Source organism: Centroberyx gerrardi, chromosome 10 (genome assembly GCF_048128805.1).
Source record: "Centroberyx gerrardi isolate f3 chromosome 10, fCenGer3.hap1.cur.20231027, whole genome shotgun sequence".
Classification (NCBI taxonomy): Eukaryota; Metazoa; Chordata; class Actinopteri; order Beryciformes; family Berycidae; genus Centroberyx; species Centroberyx gerrardi.
This window is the reverse complement of record NC_136006.1, coordinates 13381852-13406525: the sequence shown is the minus strand read 5'-3', so window position 1 is coordinate 13406525 and position 24674 is coordinate 13381852. Positions and strand designations below refer to the sequence as shown.

Below are 24674 nucleotides of genomic sequence, written 5' to 3'. Positions count from 1 at the left end.
ATCTGTTTATCATTTTTATTATCATTATTTTATTATTATCTACTTCCATTTTATTACTTTTACCTCAATGATCTTGATCTTGAATGATTGTGAAGCACTTTGAACCAAAACTGTTAACAAAAGACCAAAATCAAAATTACCCACAACCACCACCCCTGCAAAAAATGAAAGCACCGGCCTACTGTATGATCGTCTGCCCTTTGTGTTTATTCTCTGTGTAACAGGTCTGGGTGAGCAGTCCTCACAACGCCACAGGCTACTACACTGTTTATGGGGAGGAGGCGCTGCATGCTGACCACTTCAACACCAAGCTCAGCTTCGGCGACACCCAGACTGTCTGGGCGAGGACGGGCTACCTGGGCTTCCTGCGACGCACCGAGCTGACCGATGCCAGTGGAGGTGAGGAGCATCAGTAATGCTGTTACACAAAATCTATCAATATTGGCCACTAACCTACAGTAGCTGCATTGCTGTTGGTCTAGAATGGAGTCATACTTTTCATTTTCCACCAAAGAAAACCGAATAAAGCTTCTACATCCCTCTTTCCTCTCTCACAACACCTCAAATAAGCCTTGTCAGACTTGACTTCTTGAACGTAACATAAATCCACAAATCTGTGTGTGTGTGTGTGTGTTGTAGAGCGCCATGACGCCCTCTATGTGGTGGGCTCTCTTGATGAGACTCTGGAGCTGAGGGGAATGAGGTATCACCCCATCGACATTGAGACCTCTGTCATCCGTTCTCACAAGAGCATAGCTGAATGGTAAGAAATCTACCTCCAAAGTCAGAGTTTACTGCTCACTCAGTTTGAATGAAACCTAATGTAGTCAGAACTCCTAAATCCTACTTATAATCTCTTTCTACTTATTCTTTCTTTCTTCTCCTATGTATCCCACCCTCCTGGCTCTCTTCTCCTTTCTGACCACCTGTTCTTTTCTCCTCCTGCCGCCTTTTCTCCTCCACCTCTCTTCCTTCCTCCCCTTGCTGTTTTCCCTCCCTTCCTGCATCCAACCCCATCCCTTCCCTTCCCTTCTTCCCTCCCTCCAGTGCGGTGTTCACCTGGACCAACCTGCTGGTGGTGGTGGTGGAGCTGGAGGGCTCTGAGCAGGAGGCCCTGGACCTGGTGGCCCTGGTCACCAACGTGGTCCTGGAGGAGCACTACCTCATCGTAGGCGTGGTGGTGGTGGTCGACCCCGGCGTCATCCCCATCAACTCCCGGGGCGAGAAGCAGCGCATGCACCTGAGAGACGGATTCCTGGCCGACCAGCTGGACCCCATCTACGTGGCGTACAACATGTGAGGGCTGTGCTGCAGGGGCGACCCGTCCGTGTGGCTTATCGTACGACAGCAGACAAAAGGACACAAACTATCGGGCTTGTAATGTGTGAACCAATGAGTCGAGGGCCCGGTGTCAGTATGGCTTGTGTTGAATGAAAGCGGGCTGGTCTCATCTTTGGGGCCACTGAGGTGAACTAAAAATGGGTGCTGGACTTAACAGCGAAATGGAGAGATATTGCAAGAGGAAAAAAAAAACTGTCACAGAGCGTCAACTCATGTCTCTTTCTCCCCATGATTTCTTGCCTCAGCAAATATCAACAGTCCCAAAATGGGATATGTATGTATGTATGTATGGCAGATTCTATGACTCTTTGAACCCGGGATGCCTGATAGCCTCAAGCAGATGGTTGTAGTACGATACTACACTGTGCCATTAAATACATTATTTCCTTTGTAAAGCGCTGAAATTATGAATGTCAGTTGTGTTTGCCATACACTTGTGCCATAGAACACCAGTGAGGCCAGTACCCAAACCCTGGCTCAGACAGCCTCATAACATGTTTTGTGTTCGCATAGCCCTCTGTGCTGTGTTAAAGGGAGTACGCTGTTCTTAATGTTGCAAATGGAGCTAACATGGTATCTTAATCGTGAGAGAGGAACATGTCTTTTGCACAAGTAGTTTCATTAGATCTATGGTAACAGCTCTACAGTATAAGGCTGCACCCTAAATTGGACCCTGATTGTTCCAGCTCAGTTCAGACTATGTTCTCATATAATCAGGAAGCTCTGTTAGTTCTGTGTCAGCATTAGTGTTGAGGGAGGGGCAGTTGGTGTTATTTGTTGCAGCAGCTCAATCCAGCAGTAGTACTTTTTAGTGTCAGTTACAAAAACCTTTTAAATGTTGTAGTTTCACTCTTTCTTGTTATTTTCTAAGTATGGAATATGTAATATAGATGCAATGTTTCATCTGAACAAAATGCAATATGAGCGATATGAAACATGTTGCTTTGAATGACTGCAGACATGAAGTGTTGATCATTCGAACTCGTGAGATGACAAGGAACATAATGGTTGCTTATCAATAGCAACTTGCCAAATGTTTTGAATTAAGCCTTAAGTGTTTTACAGATGCCTGTTCCTATCCCAGCTCCTGTTTCATTTTGTTAAGTTCATCAGCTGTTGGATAGGCAGGCAAAAGGCAGAAGGAGGTTAGGTATGATAAGTCCTTCTCTCTGATTGCACCCAAAGTCTTTTTGGCTAAGATGAATATACTTGATCTTAACATCAGCCATTACAAACACACATTTCTACCCCATAATTATTTTTTTAAAATAATCTTTGTTCCTATGGCCAATTGTTGTCTAGAATGTTATGTCTTTTATAGTAACAGACTGGAAGAAATAGAAGCTGATATGGGCTTGATGCAGAATGTCAGTTAGTTTTGAGTGCCATTAAGGTTGAATGAGTGTTTGAAACTGTCTTGAGTTGCATGTAATGTATGAGGCAAGTATTTAATATGCTTGTAACACCTTAACACCCCATCATACCACATTGAATATGTAAAATTCCACTTGTAGTTAGTTGCTTTATTTCCTCCTATGTGCACACCACTTTGTAAACAGGCAGCAAGCCTGCTGTAAGTATGTACAGGTTTTGTGTAAGTTATTAATAGATGGAGGATACTTGTGGCTGGTTCAGCAGAAAGCATAAGACAAAGACTGAATCTGGTAAATATGTGAACCGCTCCCTCACAAACAAAAATTTGAAATGGTTTCTCATGTACGGAGACAATGGGAAGAGAGATACATGAAAAGCCTTGTAAACATTTTTTTTTATTGTATAAACACTGGGAACGGGCCACTTCCAGGATGAGACGAAGCACACTCCCAACACAAGGAGAAGACTGTTCTGTTCTGGTGACTGTTGAGATGTCACATCCTACAGAGCATACTTTTGTTGTTAACATATGGAAAGATACATTTGTCTGATATATGGTTAGTTGTCATTATTTTCATAACATGATTTCTTAATGAATAAAAAATAGTGCTTTTAACTTGAAATGTTTGTCTTCACTGGGAACTCTTAACTATCAGGTGTCCTGTGCAGTAAGAAGGGCATATAGGCTTATACATTGAGTAATCATTCTGTAGTCATTTAATATAACAGAATTTAGCTTAAGGTTGTTCACTCAAGATGATAACATCAGGCTGTTTGTATAATGTTATCATAGGTCTACAAATGGTAAAACAAACACGGAATCACATTAGATAAGCTTATTTGAGAAAACTTTAATGTGCTCATTCGTTTTGCAGCTTAAAAACACTTACAGCAGACATCACGTATTTCAACGTTCAGCACACAATCATATCACATGGTAAAAGTGGAATCACCTATTAAAATAAAACATACTGTGCAGTAATAATACAGTTTCAGAGTTTCAGTGTATTGTCTTACAACCTCAGGTGATACTGTACATTATTATCAGTGTACAATTACAGTATTAGTGAGCAATGCATCATACACAAACATTATTCATGGCCTCATTATTCTCAGTATTCTTTACCGCATTCATGCCAAGAGGTTACTAAAATACTAAAGTCTTCAAAATATATTCTACATTACTACAACAGGAGAATGATAGAGAAAGTCAGATTTTCCAAGGTGCAAGCTCACTATTTGTAGTAATCCCTCTTTTGACCCTGCCCACTCTCACCTCTTACCATGGCATCACTGTACAACAGGAAAAAAATAAAACCTATCTTGATGTCACTGTTGCGAAAATAAGAAGCACATACGGTTCTAAGCCCCTCCCTTTATTAAATTCCAGTAATTTAATCTCAAATAACAAAATAAGTCTCAATTTTAAAAATAAATGATGAAAATCTCAATAAAATATAAATCATAAAGTGAAAATTCCAATGAAATATAACTAATAACAAGATGAAAATTTCAATAAAATATAACTAATAAAAGGTGAAAATTCCAATAAAATACAGTATAAACCATAAAAAAGTGACAATTCCAATAAAATGTAAAGCATAAAAAGGTGAAAATTCCAATAAAATGTAAATCATAAAAAAGTGAAAATTTCAATAAAATGTAAATCATAAAAAAATAAAAAAGCTGAATATTCCAATAAAATATAACTAATAAAAGGTGAAAATTCCAATAAAATACAGTATAAACCATAAAAAAGTGACAATTCCAATAAAATGTAAAGCATAAAAAGGTGAAAATTCCAATAAAATGTAAATCATAAAAAAGTGAAAATTTCAATAAAATGTAAATCATAAAAAAATAAAAAAGCTGAATATTCCAATAAAATATAACTAATAAAAGGTGAAAATTCCAATAAAATATAAATCATACAATCGTGACATTTCCAATAAAATATAAATCATAAAAAAGTGAAAATTCCATTAAAATATAAATCATAAAAAATAAAAAGAATGAGGGTAACAAAGATGCATGAAATTCTTTCATATCATTTGCATTTTCATAGCAAAGTCATAGACAGATGTTGGTCCTTTTAGTTAATGACTGGGTCATTTTGTTTAAGACAAACTGTTTCATATCACAATATCGCTCACAGCATTTTTAACAGGACACAAATCTTATGTTGACTCAGCCAACGCTAAATGTCCATTAGCATTTTTAATCTAGAATCTTTAATTTACATATGCCTCTACTCTGCTGAGAAGCTCTGATGCCATACCCAGTGCTCGCATTTCGTTCTCTGACCTGAACTGTCCATTTGGAATGTGGGGACGTGGGTGACAGTTGGGATACTGAGTCTTTTTGGCATCCACTCCCAGCGCCTTTAGATTTTCCACAATTTGAGGCAAATTGCTCAACTGAGGGTTGTAGCGGGAAACTCGTGCAGCAATGAGTGAGATGGAGCAGTTGTTGGGGTGTCGTCCATTTCTTTTGTACTCTGCAGCTATGAGAGACTTTTCCACTGATTGATGAACCTTGAACAGACACCATTCTGTGCTCCCCCCACCGGTGTCTTTGGAAGCTGCAGTGAGATCACAGCGAGCCTGTCTACACCAGCGCTGGGCCTCCTCTCTGTCTGGCCTTGGGACATTTCCATTATGTGTCCAAAAGTTATAAGCATAGGAGCGGTAGCCTCTAGAGAATCTCTCTCGACCACGTCTGTGGCGATTGGCCTCTTGATTCCACTGTTCATAGAAGTGTCTGAAATTTGTGTTTCCCCTTGGATAAGAAGAGTTGGCAGTTTTGCCTTTCATAAGCTCATCAATTCGATTCTGCAAGTACTTGAATGCCTCAGTTGCAAGCTGTTGGCAGTCTGGGTTTTTGTCAGGGTGCCATCTAAGGTACAGTCGCTTGATGGCCTTTTGCCTCTCCTCCTCAGGAAGAGTCCAGATCTCTGCCAAACATTTGTCAATTTCCCTTTTGGCTTCTTCAAGAGATGCTGGTGGGGGTCTTGTAGATGAGGAACTTGTAGATGATGTTTGTGAAGTATGTGGCACAACGCCCACTAGTGGTTCCAGCTTCATGCAGGTAACTTTAGCAGATGTGCAAGTCCTCTTTTCCTCTTTCAGCTTCTTTTCTCGTTTAAATTGATATAGGTCAAGAGAACTGACTTCAATTGGCTCATCTTGCCCAATCTGTATTTTGTATCTTTGTGAATATAGTCCAGAAGACCCAGGCAGCTGTTCAGCAATAACTGCATAAATGTACTCCTCATTAGTAGAATAGCAAACATATTCCCCCTCTTCAAAGTTATTGAGGATGTTCATATCTAGGGAGTCATGCCATTCCTCAGGGATAGGTGTCCCAGGGACTGGTGGATTGAGAGCGAAATTCTCAGTTTCAGCACTGTCAAGGATTTGATTCTCAGCCAGTATTTTTTTAACTTCTTGTAGGCTGTCACACATGAGAAGTTGTCCAAGGACTGCAAAGTGATGTGAGGCAATTTTGTTACCTAAAAGGGCATTAATCACTTTCGTCAGAGTCATGGTGACTTTGTTTATCACTTTAGGAGCTGTCATATCATCATTGTGTTTTAAATAAAAGATGCAACCTTGTTGCTCCTGTTTGACATAGACTTCAGTTTCAGCAGCAGTATTGTGAAGTGGCTGTTGATCAAGCAAAAGCTCTGTTTCAAGGTTCTTGCAGCAGACAATCTGAATACTGCCAAACGTCTGCTGGCACATGTCAGCTGCATCTTCTTGTGTTACTTTGCCCTCTGACTGCTCTCTGATAAGACAGATAAGTCCGTGTCTAAAGGCTATTGAGGAGAGATGTTTGTCAAACCATCCACTAAACTCACAGTCAGTTCCATACTCACAAAGCTGAATGCGTGATTCCACCACATTCTCTCCAGTCGACTGAGACAGCATTTTGGGCCGAATATTCTGAGGCAGCAATTGCAGCAGTCGATTATGCTCATAAATGTCAATTCCCAAATGACATGCACTGAGTTTCTCAAGTAGCAGGACTTTATTCTCCAATGCTCCTTCTAACCTTCTTGCCTCAAACACTGTGTCATTGAAATAGAGTGTGTTTGATGGGTATAATCTACCATCTGTTGAAGGAAGATACAAAGTCTTTCCAAGTTTAAAAGGTGACTGGTGTCTTTGAGTTTTGATTAATTGAAACAACTGCTCAACGGTACGCTTGACAGTTTTCTGTTGATTTGGATTTAATGTTAGTTTATCACAGGAATCAGCATAAATTGCTGCAAGAACATTACAATACTGCACTGCAGTAGGCTCTAATGTAACACCAATTTTCTTGAAGAAGTCTGCATACATAACATCCATTGCAGGAATTTTGTACAAATAGGGCCTGAAGTCCAGGTCATTGGTGAGTCCAAAAGATGTCTCTTCAGCCTTCACAAGTTTTGTGTCTTTTTCAACCAACACAACAGGGAGGCCGGTCAATGGATGGCTTTCAAACTTGTTTGTTTGTAGGTAGGCATAAGAACGCCGAAACACATCAGCACGGGTTTTGATTAACTCATCAGATTTACAAGGTAACTGACAGATGTTGCTCATGTTTCTGGTTACACACTGTGGAGGTGGTTGTTCAAGAGCTCCTGCATTTTTCATTATTTGCAGGTGCTTCTGTGGTCGATAAACTGGTAAACCTATTATTGGCATTGAGGTCCAAATCAGGTCTTGATGCTTAGGATCACTTTCAATCAAAGATCCTCTGATTGTAACAGCAGTCCTCTCATTGGCAAATGGATGGTGATAGTTGCACAATTCTTTTCTAATTCCAACAGGGAAAATGAACTTGATGTCAGCTATACTCTCCAGCAACTTTTGCCCTTTCTTTTTGTCATCACTCTCTATTGTCAGGGCTGTTCTCAAAAGTTTTGATGATTTCTGTTTCAACTCTTTAAGGCCACAATTTCCTTTTGCCTCTGATTCTAATAGGTATGCAAAACCTATTATCTCCTCCTTTGACACAATATGCTTCATTCCAAGTGCTTTGAGCAACTCTTTTGCTTGTATCTCCATGCTTTTGTGGTCACACAACTCATCCCAAAATCTCTGAGGCACAAATTTTTCTTGAGGCAGCATTATCTTGTATAACTCTACACTCTCATCAAAGTAGTATGATGCCATCTCTAACTTCCCTTGAGCACTGCGAATCAATTTCACAGCCTTCATTGAGGAGATTATTTTGTCCTGAGACTGATGATAATTGCAATGATGTTGTAATGACAGTAACATTTTGATGCAGTGAAGAATCTGTCTCTCTGTGAGTTTGTGTAGGACAGGCAGAATGAATCTGAGGAAATACTCCAAATCAGTTAGGATTGTGATGTTCAAGTTGTCTGACAGATCCTTGTTCTCAAGACTGTGTTTGAGAAAAATGCTGTTGCTGTCATGCAGCGTGAACAAATCTGGAAATCTTGTCACTGCGTTTGTGCTCATGTTGAGGATAAATACCTCTTTGGGTCCATCAATCCTCACTCGCTCACCTTGTATTGTTTCAAATAATGGTAAGGATTTGAGCTTTCTCTGATACTCTTGTCTGTCTTTGGATGTGGACACTCCAGACTGTAGAAAGCATTGAAGTTCTTTCATCTCATCATTGGAAAGTTGGCCAAACTCTGAGTGATCAATTTTGTAGACTTGGTCCAACACAGAGGTTTTATCCCTTGTATTCATAAGTTCAGGGTTTAAAAGTGAATGTACCTGTGGGTCCATCTCAGTGAAGAATGAAATGTCTAGCATCATACAACCAAGTTTAAAGAGAATGCTTGGCATGTCCTTGTCTGAGCTGAAGTGAATCACACTTGGCATGTCCTTCATATTTTGGAGAAAGCGCTTGTTGTTTAACCTCGGGCACACAACAGGTAAGATACAACAGTCATAGAAGAGCTCCTTCACAGTACTTAATGTAATACTTTGGATATCACCTGTACTGGGGGACATTGCTGGTTTGACTTGACTTGTGAAGAACTTCCAAAGTTCTTTCAGCCACTTCTGTATTGTCTCATTTGGGACATGAAGATTACTGTGTTGATCAACTTCACAGTCTTGTAGAAGATGCTGAAGTAAAGGTTTCAAATACTTCACTGCATTGGGAATTGTCAAATTGTTGACAAAGTTGCCATCTTCTAGAACGCCCATGTGGTCTGTGTTGGTCTTAAAATCTGCAAAATCCTCCTCATAGCCAGAGAACAGACTATCATATCTTGACATCAGCCTGGGATGGTTAGAATCAAACACTCTCAAAACTTTATCTCTTGTGAGAAGAAGTGGAAGCCCATTGATTAAACTGGAATTGTCCTTGCTGACATCTTTCAAGCAGAAAGTCAAGAGCTTTGAACAGCTTGTTTCATCTCTGATCAGAGTGGCGGATATAGGTAAGGGTAAATCCATCTCATTTTGGGTTGAGTCATTGAGTGGTTTTTCTCTCAGGAAATTCCACACAGTTGAAGGACTGACAGATTTCACTTCAATTCCAGCAGATTTGAAACTAGTCCAAATTTCAGCCATTTTTCCGGAAAAGGGAACTAATCTCATTCCAAGATCTTCCAAAATGGGATTCATATCTCTACTTGTTAGGTCTGTCAAGTGAGGTGCATTAGTTGATTCTGTCTCTCTGACATTACACCAGTCAAAAGACCACTCCTTAATTGACTGATGTGCAATTTTCCGTGTTGAGCTCTTCAACACTGGAATCACATTAAGGGCTCTGTCATTTATTGATCTGTACACCTCATGTATCATTTCGTGCCAATCCTGAGTAATATCTTTGGATACAATAGGGAAAAAGCACAAGTAGGAGCTACTGAGATATGAATCAACAAGCACGGAATGAACTCTTTTTTTTGCAGCATTACAGATGTAATGAAGGAGGTCTGCATACAGTGGAGCTACGATGTTCTGTTTCAAAGATTCATCCCAATTAGCTTTCAAACTTGGGCCATCTTCTTTCCAAAGGCTTCTCCTGGATGAATCTACCTCAAAGTTGCCATTAACATGTATTGGAAGTCCAGTTTCCCCTGGCAAAGGAAGTGAGCAAAAGACTCCTCCTTTGAAATCCTCCTCTCTGGGTGGCTTACAGCTCACACACGCAGCTAGTGCTGCTTGGGGGAGCTTGTCTGATGGTTTATTTTCTCTTCCATCACTGCTCTTGAATGAGCCAAACTGTTCTGCCATGATCCATTCACTTTGTCTTTTACCAGAGGTTGAAATCCTGATTTCGTAAATGGCCTTGTGTGGTATTACTGGTTTGTCAGACTGAAGTGCATTTGGTAGATGCTTTACAAAAAGAACTTTGTCATCCCTGCTCGTCTCTAGGAGACTTTTTTCAACCATAAAGATTGTTTTAAGTTCCCTTGAGTTTGCATCAATTTCATGGAATTCTATTTTGCGGATGTTTTTTAGGAATAGAATCAATCCTTCAGGGTCTTCAAGCAGGGCTGAGCACAATTCTTTCATGTCATGGTCAGTGACTCCCTGGTTTGATATTTTGGAGTCGTCTGCCATGGTACCCATCCTTAGAGGTAATCTGAACATGGTGCCATCTTTAAGAAGAAATTCTTCTGGAAGAAATGATTTGTAGACATCATTGTACATTTCCTTAAAATCTTTAGCTAAGTTATAGCCACAGCCAGCTGATGGTTTGTCTGAATAACTTTGTTCAATGTATTTTTGATTGGGGTCTGAAATGCAGAGTAATTTATCTCCAGTCAAGATTGAAGGGCAGTCAGTCAGATGGTAAACAGAGTTGAATCCAACTCCGTATTTTCCTGTTTTCCCTGGAGAGTTGTGCTTTCCACCTTCTCCCAGCTGCTGAATGCCTGTCAGATCTGCATCAGAAAACACCTTGTTGTTGTATACACATAGTGCCGGACCCTGCAGTTGGTTCCATTTCTCCCCAAATGTTTTTTGTGTGCCATGCTGTCGTTTGTCCCAAACAAAGTGAATTTCTGTTGCCACTGCATCATCAGCATTTTGGATAAGCTCCTTAAGGATATCCTTCTTTGAGGGATAGGCCGAAATGATGTTTTTAATTCGGACAGTCAGTTGCTCTCGTTGTTCAAACTGAAAGGCAAATGGTGAGATGTTCTCAACTAAATGATTTTGCAGAGTTTGATGTCTGGTTGTCTTGATTCCAAAAGAGCAGGCCATAACACGTGGGATATTCTCATGGCATAAAGTGACCCCTTTAGTGACTGGCATCCATGGGCTGTCGTTGAAATACAGCTTACTTGCAGGTTGTAAAACACCATGTTCATTGGGTATAAGACAGTCATGTGTTTTTTTCTCTGTGGCCTCATACAAGCCTCTGGATAAAATTGTTAGGCAAATTGTGAGATCAGCCTTTGGCAGGGGGTTGTTTCCATGGAGAGTGTGCAATTTCTGGAGCACAGTTAGAAACTGATTGATGGTGAATTTCTTTTCAACACCCACACATTCCCAGAGCATCTTGAAACTAGTGCAGGCAGTTGGAAGTACATGAAGATATGGTTTCACTTCAAATTCCTCATTTTCTGCCACAGACTTCACGTGTACAAAATCGTCACCAACAAGAATGAATGGGAATGAATTTGCACTCTCTGAAATTAACGTGGAATCTCCTGAATTATAGAGCCATTGATCCAGAAACCTGTAGCACTCATTGGCTGTTTTTTGAAGCACTGTTTTGTTGCAGGACTGAGATTGCCTACAAACTTCTTGCAGCTGCTGAAGCACTGTCTCGGGCCTTGGACTTTCACAAACTCCCAAGATTTGTAGGACTGGATCAGCATTGTGTATTTTCAGATTGGAATGATCAATCACAGGCTGTGTCATATTCACAAGAAGGCAACATTTGTCACTAAAAACATCAGTGGGCCTCCAAAGTTTCACCATTCCATTGACTTTTTTAATACCTGGGGAAAATGCTGGAATAAATGCAGTCTGCCTTAGTGATTCCCAACAGAGAGAGTCTTTATCATGCAGGGGACTCTTCAGAAGTTCAAGGATGCACCTCAAATGTTCATATGCTTTCCCTTTGTCAGTGCACCACATGTTGGTGATTGTGCCTGCTCTCTCTGTGATGTCTTCCAATGGTAGATGGTCATTCAGCATTCCAAGTTCCAGCAAACGGTGAATCCTTTTGGGGGAACAAAAGTCATTTTTGGTTCCCCCAAGCAAGTGTCCCTCTTCCTGTTCAAATAGACAGGCCACTTTCCCTGATGGATTCACAAGTTTCTTGATGTACTGGAGCTGTCCACCCTGTGTGGGGATGCATGGATAGCTTAGCAGCAGATTGTCAATTTCACTGATATTGAGGTCAATAGCATGCAGCACAAGAGCATCTCTACTCGTAGGGTCCATGGTAGCCAGGTTGCCAAATACTACTTCTTGGTAGAATTTCTCCCAGTTCAATGTTCTGCTCTGTAAAACCTCTTCCAAGCCAGCCTGTTTGAAGCTATTTCTCAACCACAGTGGAAGAGGAACAAAATGGTTGGATGCTTTTGCATGTTGTTGACACACCTGCATTGCAAGTGCACTGACATTTTTATCCTCTTCGATGCTTTGATGTAAGAATATGGCCTTGTTCATTGAGCACCAATGTTTGCCATCACTAAAGAGCTCTGGGGCATTGGAGTGCTGGGCAATGGCAGAGTAAAAAGCATCAACCAAAGGCTTGAAAGTCTCGCTCACTTTCTCCCGATCAGGCCAAAAGGTGTGGTAACAGTAACTTTCCAGGTGCTGGTTGTCAGACATATTCTTTAATACCAAGAGTACAGTAATATATGCTGTAGTTGCAGGATCCTGAAGAAGAGCTTTGTTCCAGTCATGTTTCACTCCACTCTCCCACAGACCTTTTCGATTGCTCGTCACAGCAAATGCTCCATTTACATTGACTGGGAGACCTGTGTGAATGGAAAGAGGAAGGAAGCAAAATGTCTGTCCAACAAGATCTGTTTGTGATGCGACCCATTTCCTGGTTTCTGGATCATTTTGCAAAGGCACAGCAATCCCCCCAATAGGCAAAGAGAATTTGGCTTGCTTATTTTCTTCAAGGGCCATTTGTAAGGACTGTTGTGTCCCAAAACAATTGTAGAGGAGCCAGGACTGGACATCAGATCCACCACATTGTTGACTGGTTATTTTGACAATGCTGACTGTGGAGCAGTCAATGACTTCTTTGCATTTTTCATCAAGATTTATCAGTCTTTTTTCAGCTTGACGTTGCTTTACACAGGTTTCATCTGGAATCTTCATTGTACTCACAACGGTTTTGGAGACAGTGAGGACATTTTTTATATGGTCATCTCTTGGAGGAGTTGAAGCATCGTCTGTGATATTTTGTAGAGATAGTGCATTGATGTTCTTCAGAAACAGCAGGTGAGTTTGTGAATTGTTAGTAAAGTGCTGTTGGAAAGTGATAATATTGTGTCTGTCATACACCTTTGTGCTGATTTCTGACTTGACAGACTCTTCTTGTGTTCGGAAAGGTAGTTTGATCAGAGTGCCTGGATAGGGTTTAGGAGGACTTTGTCTGGTGAAATTACAATTGAAAATGTGTTCATATGGTCCAAATTGACCGGGAAACCAATGAAAAAGTCGCTGTTGAGAGAGGTCCAGCTTGATTCCAGGATTTGTTTTGGCTTTGATGTGCTTCTTCAGGTGAGTTACATTTGGATCAAGTATGAGAAGACTGTTGCCACTAAGGATGGAGGGAACATCTGTCACGTGATACACAGTGTTGAATCCAAGTCCAAACTTTCCAATTTTCTCCACCTTGTTTTCCTTTGAGGCAGATCCTACCCTGACAATATTTGCCCAATCATCCTCTGTGAACTGCTCATTATTGAATGCCCAAAGGCAGGGTCCCTGACAAAGGGCCATGCCAGGGTCAATTAGACTTTCAGGAGGGTCTTTGTGCACTCTAAAATCCAGCAAGAATTTACAAGCTTCTGCCCTGGCATCTTCAGCATTTTGAATGAGCTCTTTGAAGATGTCGTTTTCTTCATCATACTCCTTGAGAATGTTTTTAATCCTCATTGTTATTGGTTCAGATTGCCCACATTGTTCTATTCCCACTAACTCTGGACTGAGGATGCGGGTGCTGAGGAGTGGGATGTTCAGCCACTCAGCTGTTGCTTTTGGTATTTCATCATGGATGACTTGAATTTCTTTCTGATCATACTTAAGTTCCTCCAAACCTTTTTTGCTTATGTCACAGAAGACTGTTGTTGACAGTGGTTTAAGGCTACACTGTTCACTCTCTGTGAGGACCGGCACAGGGATATCATCGCTAACGGTCTTCTTCTCTCTCCACATCCAGTTAAGAATTTCTATTGACACTTTCACCTCAGAGGAACTTGCAAATGGCTGTTGCCTTGTTTCAATGGTTTGCTTGATACAATGAAGTATGCCAATTATTTCTTCATCTGAAAGCAATATCCTCAGTCCAAACTCCCCGAGCAACTTCTTGTATGGTAGAAATTCTTTTGGCACCTTCCCAATGTAAGAGCTCAGATCTAGATTAGGTGGGTAGTCTAGAACCAGATCCTGAGGAGAAACAAACTGGTTGTGGTTCCACAGCCAACATGTGTCCTTGTTCATCACTGTTGTGAATGTGGAAATATGATCTTGCATGTGTTTGTAAATCCTATGTAACTTCCTCTTGAAATCCACATTTGTATCAGGATCATCCATTGTCTGTGCCATTGATGTCAAGACTGACAAATTCTCTATCACTTTTTCAGGAGGGGGTAAGTGTCTGAGACCAAGTTTGCTGCTAACTCTCTCACTGATCTCTCGAACCAGAGGCATTACATGCCCAACAATGTCCTCATATTCAGAATGCCTTATTTCACGTGGGCAGAAGAAACACCTGCATTGTTTTTTCTTATCTCCGGGTTTAACACATGGGACCCATTTCAGCTTTAAGAGGCTATCAAGCTGTTCTTGAGAAACTTTGGACAGCAAATCATTGGCATCCAGCATTCTTAAAAGCACTTGATATCTTTTGATAGCCTCCTTTTGAGAGTGAACATGCGATTTCTCAATCAGTGTGGCAGCGTGCAACAAATGGCTTGGTGACACATCCATTTCTTTATTTAGCAATCCAAGATCTGCTAGGCTCTCCAGCATCTGTGGCGTCTGAGTGTATTTAGGTGGGGGAAAGAAATCTGACTCAAAAAGGACTTTGAAAGTTTCAATTCTTGGATCAAAGAAGCTTGAGGTCTTTTTCAGCTGTCCATTCACTTCAATGAAATTCAAGTCCTGACATCTGCTTTTCAAGATGTGATTTTGAGAGAAAAGGATATTGCCATGCTGTAAAATCCAAGTCATGATTTTCTCTGTGTCCTCTTTCCTAACATTACCCCTCTCAATACAATCAATTAGGAGATTGGCTGCTTGAGGTGTATCCAAGAGATTAATGTTGAGCAGATGTAACAGTCTGCGGTCAGCCTCAGTAGCACACTGTACAACTGAATCAGGCATGGGGAGTTCTGTTGGTATTGTTAGACCAGAACCTAACAGTACAGCCTGTTTTGATTGAGCTGCAACACATGATCCTTCCATGGTTTGGAACAGAGGCAACTTTGAGAGTACGTCTTTCTCGCTGACTGAGAGAGAATCCAGACTAGAGAGATAATCTTTAAGTTCTTCTCTTTCTCTGTAAGAGGCAGTCTTGATTTCTCTGATGACTTGCTGAGAATCTAGGTTCACAAACACGTTGACGACACTCCTCGGGGATGGGCTCAGCACATACGAGTCCAGGTCTTCATGCTTAAGCCACTCATCTCCTCTCACAACTGTGCCACCAACTTTTTTCACCAATTGGGCAATTTGATCTGGCAAGCTAGCCTGTTTGTTTTTCTGAAAAATGAGGGTTGAGTTCTGTTGAAGTCTTGCTAGTATTACAGGATGATTGACATCCTCTAGGGGCTTGATGGGTATTAAAGGCATGCCAATGAAATGACTTAACTCTCTGAAGTGAGTGTTGAGAAATTTCCAGAATTCTTGGAGCCACTCTAAGGGTGGATGCTGGCTGCTGCCAATCTCCCAGGTAACATGCATTATGTTTGTCTGTTCCCAACCCTCTGGCAAATACCTCTTTGCATATTCAGCCACCTGATCTGCATCGATGTTGAGGACCTTGAATAAATCTGGAAAATGGATATTTGAAAAAAACAAAAACAAAGAAACAAAACAAAAACATGATATGAAAGCATGTGGTTGATAGATGTGCAAATGTGTGCAAATGACAGACACATTATTGTATTGCCAAAAATGACACTTACTTTTTGTGGCCAGTTCTTTCAGGTGGGTTCTGCAGGGTGAACTGAGATTATCTGGAATGAAGAGGTCTTTGCAACCTGGCAGCAGAACTCTACACAGAGAGAGGATAAGTTTGTTCATTCTTCAAGTGAAAAATGATGAAAATGTACTGTATATTAAATTTACTGTATATTACCTATGTAAGTAAAATTTACATAAATAAATAATGTCAAAATTGCCCAGAAAATAGTTTATATATTTTAGAATTTAACAGCATAGCATTGTACACTGTACTCTAGCCACATAAGTTATTTTCCATATTTGTAGAATAAACCTAATGATTAAAAACCTACCTTGGAAATTCATTGCTATCAATGAAAGCAATGTCCTCCTCTTGATCTGTGAAAGATCTGAAAGTGCCATCACTGAGTGGAAGCAGTTGAAGACCCTGGAGTTCTCTGTATTTTCCATCACTCAAAATGTACTCCAAAAGAGAGAGTTTGTCCTCTTCAGAAATGCTATGCAAGCCAATTCTGCGGAGAACTTCCCTCAGGAAAGTTGGAGTCACATGTCTAAGGGTGTTGAGGTGTGGATAGGCTTCCTCTATAGCTCTTGCAATACAATCTGATAAAGTGACAAGGTTTTCTCCACACAAAACCAAAGTCCTTTTTATGGTGGCCAATATATCAGGGCTTGTCAAATCATTACAGGGGAGCACAGCTTCTGATGGAGTGACAAACTTTCTTTCATCTGTAGCAAGAGAGAGGACAGCAACATTCTGTCCAAATAAGAGATGAAGGACATCCAATGCAACTGCATGCCATTTGTCTTTGTGTTGCACCTGGGTGATATCTGGCCAAAGATCATACACAGAGGAGACAGGGAGTGCAGAGTCTTTGCATAGTTTGATAGCATCTTGAAGGATCCCGAGGTAAGCCTTTGGGAGGACCTCTTTTATCAGCAATTCATTCCACAAGGCACCTTCGTCATATTTCTGGTCTTCCTCCTGCCACTTGATGTGTCTTCTGTTGTCTGTGAGGCCAAAGCATGCATTGACATAAACTGGGAGTCCAGTCTTGTTGGATTCATTGTTTGGGAGGGGGAGAAAGCAGCTCAATCTACTGTCAGTGCAGTCTCTCTTCTCACCACATGGGAATGCCAAGGCAACTTGAGGGAGAAAGCACAACTTCTTTGCAAGTGAATCCAGTTTTTCTATGTTTCCCTCTTTCATGCAGCATGTTGTCACGAGCCACTTCTCTGTTTCTTTGTGATCTTCTGAGGAGATGGTAATGAATTTGAAGCTTGTTGCGCCCTCAATGGTTGACTCATCTCCTGACTCCAAAACATCTGTGGAGCATGTGCATGCCACTTCAAGTCTGACGTTGACAGAGTTGTCTGTGTTGATATGTATCAAGGACACAGAGGCCACATTTTTCAGGAACAGGAGGTTCAAGTCTGCATCTGCAATGAAGCTGTCAAAAAGTTGAACAACTCTATCAGAGTCATACAAATTATCTGAAATGTCTGACACTTCATTGCGCAAGGGAAATCTGAAAAGCGTCCCATCAAAGTTTTGATCCTCTGTGATGACTTTTGACCATGTCTGTTCGCTTACAAGCGAAACTATATCTTGAAAGGGTTGGAATTGATCATGCAAGGTCATCAAAGTTTCCTGGTCCTCTGTATCAGCCAAAGACCACTGAAAGCCTCCATCTCCTTTTCCAAATAGCTTCTCTTGGGGGTCTAGCACGCCAAGGTGCCCTGAACTGAATATAGATGGCACATCTGTGAAATAGATATTGTCCAGTTAATGGAATACTGGGACCTATAAAGATGAAATTAAAGTGGGACTATTAGGAATGTGTGTATATTAAGCGTGCATGGTTTCACCTGTTATGTGGTAAACAGAGTTGAAGCCGATCCCAAACCTCCCAACTTTGTTTGGGTCATAGCGCTTGACACTCCTCCCTGTAGCCCGAATGCCTTTCCAGTCATCATCAGTGAACCCAGCATTGTTGTAGGCATAGAGAGCTGGACCTTCAAAAATAAAACAATTAGTGCCAAATGATATGGTTCTTATGACATAAGGTTTATACAACCATTTATTTTTTAGACTTTGAAACAGGTATACCTTCATTATTGTATAACTGTCAAACTTCCATTAATGTATAGCTGTCAAAATATAACATGTACAAATGATATATTTTGAAACTGATAACTATCCATAACCATAACATTGCTGTTCTCTGAAAACCATACATACCTTGGTATTTTCCCAGTTCACCAGTCCAAAGGCTCTCAGTCCCATAACTTCTCTCATCATGGATGAAAATAACTTTTGTGGCTTCAGCATCATCTGCATTTTGGATCAGCTCCTGTTCAAACAATGGTGAATGAAATGATGAACCATTAGCAGACAAAGATAATACTCATAATATTCATTCCTTTGCACTACATTTGGGATACACTAGGTGACATTGGGTAACAGAATATTCAATGTTCCAACATATGGCTATTGTTTCATGAGTCAAAGTGCCATAAACGCTTAATTTAAATGTTGTGCTAAATAACACTAAATGATGATTGAAAATAAATTTAAGCAGAACACATATTAAGCAACAATGCTGGAAATATTAACCCCTTGTACCCTGACTTTACCTAACTTCACCCTTAAATTTCCCCTTAAGTAGGTTAAAAGTTAGAAAGAAAAAAAAATCCTAACTGTACAACAATGTCACATCCATATTCTTTATCTGATCGTTCCAACTCTTTCTTGAAGCTCTAGCTGCTTATATTGAATGAAATATTCAAATACAAGACGCCATGTTTTTATGGCTGCACCATTACATGAAATGGAAAAAATCTAGATGTTTGTGCATCATTTTATACATGTTTCCCTGTAATTCAGCATGACATATTTTGTGTCTTTGGAAAACTTGTTATCTTGACTAGAATATAAATTAAGTTCTGTGGGTTTGAACAAAGCTTGGCCGTGCAACCTGCGTTTGTAATGATGGACCCAGTGGCAGGGGCGGCAGGGAGGAAGAGGTTAAAAGCTTTTAAAATGCAGGTACATATGAACATGGCCTAAAAGCTAATGGTGTTGTGTGTGAGATGCATTACTTGGTAATTTTGAAAATATAGAATATGCTATTCATGAATTATTATATTTCCATTGAGGAATAAAAACTTTAATATGCAACCAGTGTTGTATAAGTGTATTGTACCCACCTTCAAAATTTGTTCACCATCCGGATATCGCTGTAGAATATCTTTCAGGTAGTCAATAAATGGTGGTGCTGTTGCCTCGAAAGAAGACCTAGACAGAGCAGCAGGATTACAGTGTATTAGAAACTTGAGTCAAAATTCAAAACAATACAGAGCATGTCATGTTAACAGATTGCTGTGAGGCAGTGGAAATGTTTGAATGATTTAAGTTCATGCTCTGAGTTAGTTGTTATTAGGGATGAGCAGAACGAATTTGACACATTGGAAACAACTGTGGCAAAAAAGGGCTCTGTGTTATCAAGCATTTGACACCTGCCTCCTTATCGCCATCTTGTGGTCAATTGTTGTGATCACCTCTGCTAACCATCTGAGAGCAGTGAAACACTTCTCTGTACCTCCTACGAACATTTATTATGTGTTTATGTCATTGAGCAAATAATAGAAATGTGTGTAATGTATGTGTTTTTATTTCATGGCTTAATCTAACCCTCAAAATATGTAGGCCTACTCACCATTCACCATTGGCCATGGAGAGAGGCCAAGGTACAGATCTCAACTGTACATATGATACATTTTAATTATCAATGTGATGACAACTTGTGATAGGAAATTATCAGACCTCTGCCTCATGACTCCCCTCTTCAATACACCTCCAACAAACATCCTTTTGAAGTTTTTCCAGTGCCAAGCCACACTAGCATCCCTATTAAATAGTGGTACAGGCAGTAATGCTGCAGTCCATTTTCATGCAAAAAAATTACAAGTATTCAGTGTTTCCCACAGAATTCTACTCTTGACAGGGTGGAAAAGCCTCTGAAACAGATTTTAGACCGTGACCACACTAAAGCTCCAACTACACTGAAACCCATAATATTGAAATTCTTTTGGATGGGTTAGCAGCTTCTTAAGGCGAGGCGATCCCACCTATTCAACGGTTAGGGAAACTCTCTGAACATTAGGCCTTTAAATGAGGAATTAGTTTTGAAAAAACATAGTTGAACAATTACATATATATATATATATATATATATATATATATATATATATATATATATAAATAAATATATATATATATATATATATAGGCTATATATATTTATATCTATATATAGATCTAACCTTAATTCAGACTGAATGTGGTACCACTTTGATGGTACCTGCTGCCTCGTTTGGCGAGGAGGAATTGGGTGGACACATAGCATAAAGTCAAGAGTTACAGGAAAGATGGGAGAGAGAAAGGGATGACGAATAACAAAGATCATGAGATACCTACTACTCCCATATACTTGTGAAGATCATGGGTTTGAATCTATCTGATAGAGGTCTGATAATCTATCTGATAGATTCAAACCCATGATCTTCACAAGTATATGGGATGCGACTTTGCCCACTGAGCCACTAGGAAACCCTATTCAAACTTTTTTAAAATTAAAAAACAAGAGGCACTTCAGCTGCCTAATGTCCCATCATATTCACCTTAATATATTAAAAATATTATGTTAGTTAATGAAGTTAATGAAGTCATTAATTAAGAAAATGTATGCATTAATTAGCAAATATTTCTATGTCATTATACCGCTTATGTCTTCACATAACACATGGGTGGTATTAATATGAACTCTGTATGTTAAACATAATCAGTTATGCTATTGAGCAAATTAATTAAGCAAATTAATGTAATTAATTGATTAATAATTAATTAAGTAATACTACCTTTAGGCATTACAGAGTTATGTTAGTTTCAAGAAAATGTTTTTCCTCATGAATATGCTAATTTATGCAGCAAGGTGCTTTAAATCTAATCAGATCATCTACTCTACAAGGGGAACCTGTGGTGTAAGTATTAAGTTTCTATCATATTTTGTTCCTGAGTGTGTTCACAAGAATATGTCACCATGACGACATAATATCCCCCATACCTTGTAGGTCTACCAGGATTGCAGGACATATAGAAAATCCCTTTGGGCTTTAATGATATGCTGCATTGATTATCATATAGGAAATTGAATTAAAAGAAGCAGATAAATAGGATTTCAACCCGTGTCCCAGTCAAGATGATGCAAGCAGCTACAAGGGCATGATGACAAGGGCGGATATTTCATTTCACTGTTGGGGGGGACAATAAACAGAAAAATTTCCCAAGAGCAATTCCTGAAGGGGACACCAAAGGTGCCGCCAAAAGTACTGTTGTATTAAATGTATATAGAGGTCCATTATGAAACATTTCCATAAGCACTTCATTCCTTTCTTATGAAGATTTTATCAAATTGCCTTTGATATTACTGGGGTCTTTCTACTTGGCGTTTCGGTGCACTGAAAAATGATCAGATGTCTGTTTTTCTTTTCTCTGCCATTTTAACTGACCTGGCTGGCTGACAAATAGACACACACACACACACACACACACACACACACACACACACACAGCATGCAGGTTATTTACAGTAGTAGGTGAGAAAAGCAGATCTCTAATGTTTCGCTGTCAATGTGTAAAAGTCCAGAACGCTATGAAGCCTGCCAGAAACTTACTTCAGGGTCTTTTTAAAGAATTAAGTCTTCATTTATTTCCAAAATTATAAACAAAATTACATAGTGGCAGCCATTTCACATGCAGTAAGAAAAAAAGAATATACTTAGAACCTAATTACGTAGGGTAAGTTAATCTTAAATAGCCTATTATATTATAGAAATATTACTGTTACCATCTACAAAAGACAATTTTGGTATGAAAACCCGCATTTTAATTTAACCAAGTATCCTGTATCATAAATACATGTCAGGCATTTGTAACAAACCAAACCGCTTGAAAATCGGTCGAAAATTCAGTGAGTTATGATGATTTTAATTGTGGATAGACCTCCTGCCTCCATACACATGCATTAGGAGACGCGGCTCCCTACCAACACGCAATCTTTAGAAACTTAAAAACGCATTGTTTTGTCTATAATTAGCACAAGTGCTTTCAATGCATATTATTATATTATTTTAAATTATATAGTTATGTTTACAATGATATATTGAGGGGGACAACTCTCTGTTTTTCCCAGGAAGGGGGGGGTCCGGACCCCCCCTGTCCCCCCCGTAATTTCCGCCCATGCATGATGACACCACTTGGCCCTGATACGTGACATTCTCCCTTCCTCTTTTTATGGGAGAGAACATCATGCCAAACTCTACTGTGAATTCTGGTAGTCTAATGCTGCCTTGATTGGCAGCAAACATACTCGACAAAACATGATTTAAGATATTTTAAGTATCTCTCAAGTCCACTGGTCATTGTGGCATACATTTGATCCACCAAGCAGCACTGTTTTCCCAATACAATTTCAACATTTATAACTGGTTCACTTGTTTTTCATGTAAATTTCTTCCACCAAAATACACCATGGGGGCAGCAGTGAGCACTGTCAATCAACTTTTAAAGTTGCCATTTTAATGAAATAATTGCTACTTGGCGGATCAAACCTATACAGAGTTTACCAGTCGACCGTGATGATTCAGAGAAGGTCCAAAGTCATGTTCTGTGAGATATGTTTTCTGATTAGAGGGTAAACAATAAACTGGCAGAATTTGCAGTGGACTTTGGCAAGATGTTCTCTTCCATATAAAGGAAAAAGAATGGCAGGTATTAGGGTTAGACACAGCTGTGCAACTATAGTGACATGGACTGATTACTCATAGAGGCAATAATTGTTCTGTTCAAAAAATTATAACCAGTGTTGTTACAACCTGCCAGTTGTGGCAAAACCACACAAAGCATTCCAGACTTCCTTATGTCTCAATACAAAGAAATCTGAGCTGGTAATGATTGGTATGGATTTCAAAAGATTTATTTTTAGGCTTTATTGATAGAGACAGTGTTAGAGAGAGACAGGAACGTATGGGAGAGAGAGAGGGGAGGACATGCAGCAAATGACTGCGTGCCGGATTCGAACCCGGGTCGCTGTGGGAAGGACTGTGCCTTATGGTACGCGCTCTACTCGGTGATCCACTGGGGCACCCCGTTTCAAAAGAATTTAATGGTTTTTGCATAGGATGACTTAAGTTTGACATGTTTACGAAGATATCAGTGTGAGGAAGTGACAAAGACTTTATTTCATTGCTCAGCTGTTGTCAAAGTAGCCTATTGCTTCAATGCTATACAAAGGAAAGGGAAGCAAAATAAAAGGGTGAACCGAGGACAACATCATCAATGAAGATGCAGGTGAACGCGACTCACCGAGTTTTTCTACGTGTCTTATTCATCTTTCCTGGGTAGGATCCTGTAAGAGAAAACCATCAAAACTGCTGTGACAAAAAACTATAGATTGTACAACCAAGTTTTCTCATCACACACACCAAAATGATTTAAGCACAGAAGTTGGCAGAGCAGTAATTGTAAGTTAATACAGAGCTGCTAGGCCCATATCACATAAGTATAAATACATTAGACCTACTAAATATTTTGTTCATTACAAAGTTTACAAATATAAAACAGTCTGGGGACACACGTTGCTATTTTAGTAGAGCAGCCCAAGACTTATAACTGTAAGTTCAAAATTTATATAACTGTAACTCCAAAATGTTTTCCAAGCATAACTTTGAACCCCAGGGTAAAAACACACACACACACACACACACACACACTCGAATATGTCCACTTAGCACTTAGTTACTTTGACTATGAATGATAAATCCCGGGTAGTCTTCTTTAGGAAGTAGATTTTGTAATTTTATCGCCAATCATTATCATCATTGCTATAGCTTACCTACTTAGATACAACTAATAACTTAGGCTACTTATTTGGAGTTGCTGATACAGATCCTAATAATAATGATATACAGTTGTAAATACCTCAATCATGGTTGCCGATAAGATTCATATTTCTTCTTGCTGTCATTTTGCAGTCAGCTGTCGAAGAGAACCGATGCTGCTGCCCGCGGTCTTATATTGTCCTGCCCAACCCTGGTATTGCATTTTGTGTTTCGTTTCATCAATAATTTCCTGGTCACTGCTATAATGACACTTAAAATTCACAAGAAACGAAACTTCGGAGGCAAGAAGCAACCAGGCAAAGCAGTGGTGCGTTTCCTGTGGTTTTACACCCTGTCATTTCTGACTCAATATCCCGTCAAAGGAAGTTGACTCCTTCCTTGTGAAAAGTATATCAAGTCTAATAGTGGACGGAAAAGCACTGCAGTAATCCTAAGCATTACTATATAAATATTACAGCAAACTTTAAGCCTACACTGAAAAAAATTAGACTTTGGATCAAAGTAAAAAAAATTGCGTCAGCTTGTTACAGCTAATTATTTTAGTTTTTCTCACATGAAAAAAGTTCAGTTTAAAGAAACCAAATATCTGTAGTAATCTTAAATCAAAAAAATTAATTATAACCAATGAAAGTTCTCAAATATCATGAAATCATAATTTCTACTTGTAACAATGTTTTTCTCTGCATTAACTTA

At 39.7% G+C, this 24674-nt stretch overlaps 2 protein-coding genes across 2 annotated transcripts in view; one reads left to right on the top strand and one right to left on the bottom strand.

The window, feature by feature from the left end:
• The window catches only part of dip2a (disco-interacting protein 2 homolog A), a 98520-nt gene extending 95102 nt beyond the window's left edge, over positions 1 to 3418 (top strand). The window contains 3 exon segments of the mRNA XM_078285984.1: positions 225 to 399; positions 640 to 763; positions 1048 to 3418. Of these exon segments, the coding sequence (XP_078142110.1) occupies positions 225 to 399; positions 640 to 763; positions 1048 to 1300 (552 nt within the window). The 3' untranslated portion in view covers positions 1301 to 3418.
• A 1523-nt stretch (positions 3419 to 4941) lies between these two features.
• LOC139915968 (sacsin-like) lies at positions 4942 to 24156 on the bottom strand. Its single transcript, XM_078286089.1, has 8 exons — positions 24061 to 24156; positions 23446 to 23488; positions 19230 to 19317; positions 18262 to 18373; positions 17889 to 18035; positions 16352 to 17783; positions 16022 to 16110; positions 4942 to 15886 (listed from the first exon to the last, which is right to left on the bottom strand). Exons 2-8 carry the CDS (start codon positions 23469 to 23471, stop codon positions 4947 to 4949), a joined length of 12834 nt encoding a protein of 4277 aa, XP_078142215.1. The 5' UTR covers positions 23472 to 23488; positions 24061 to 24156; the 3' UTR covers positions 4942 to 4946.
• Positions 24157 to 24674: the final 518 nt, after the last annotated feature.

Excerpts from the sequence above, each read along its gene's own strand:
- LOC139915968 (XM_078286089.1), bottom strand. The coding sequence starts at position 23,471 with ATGAATAAGACACGTAGAAAAACTCG. Across the intron at positions 17,784-17,888 it reads CTCTGTTTACCACATAACAG|ATGTGCCATCTATATTCAGT; the intron begins GTGAAACCATGC and ends TCTATTTCACAG. Across the intron at positions 16,111-16,351 it reads GATAGCAATGAATTTCCAAG|AGTTCTGCTGCCAGGTTGCA; the intron begins GTAGGTTTTTAA and ends CTCTCTGTGTAG.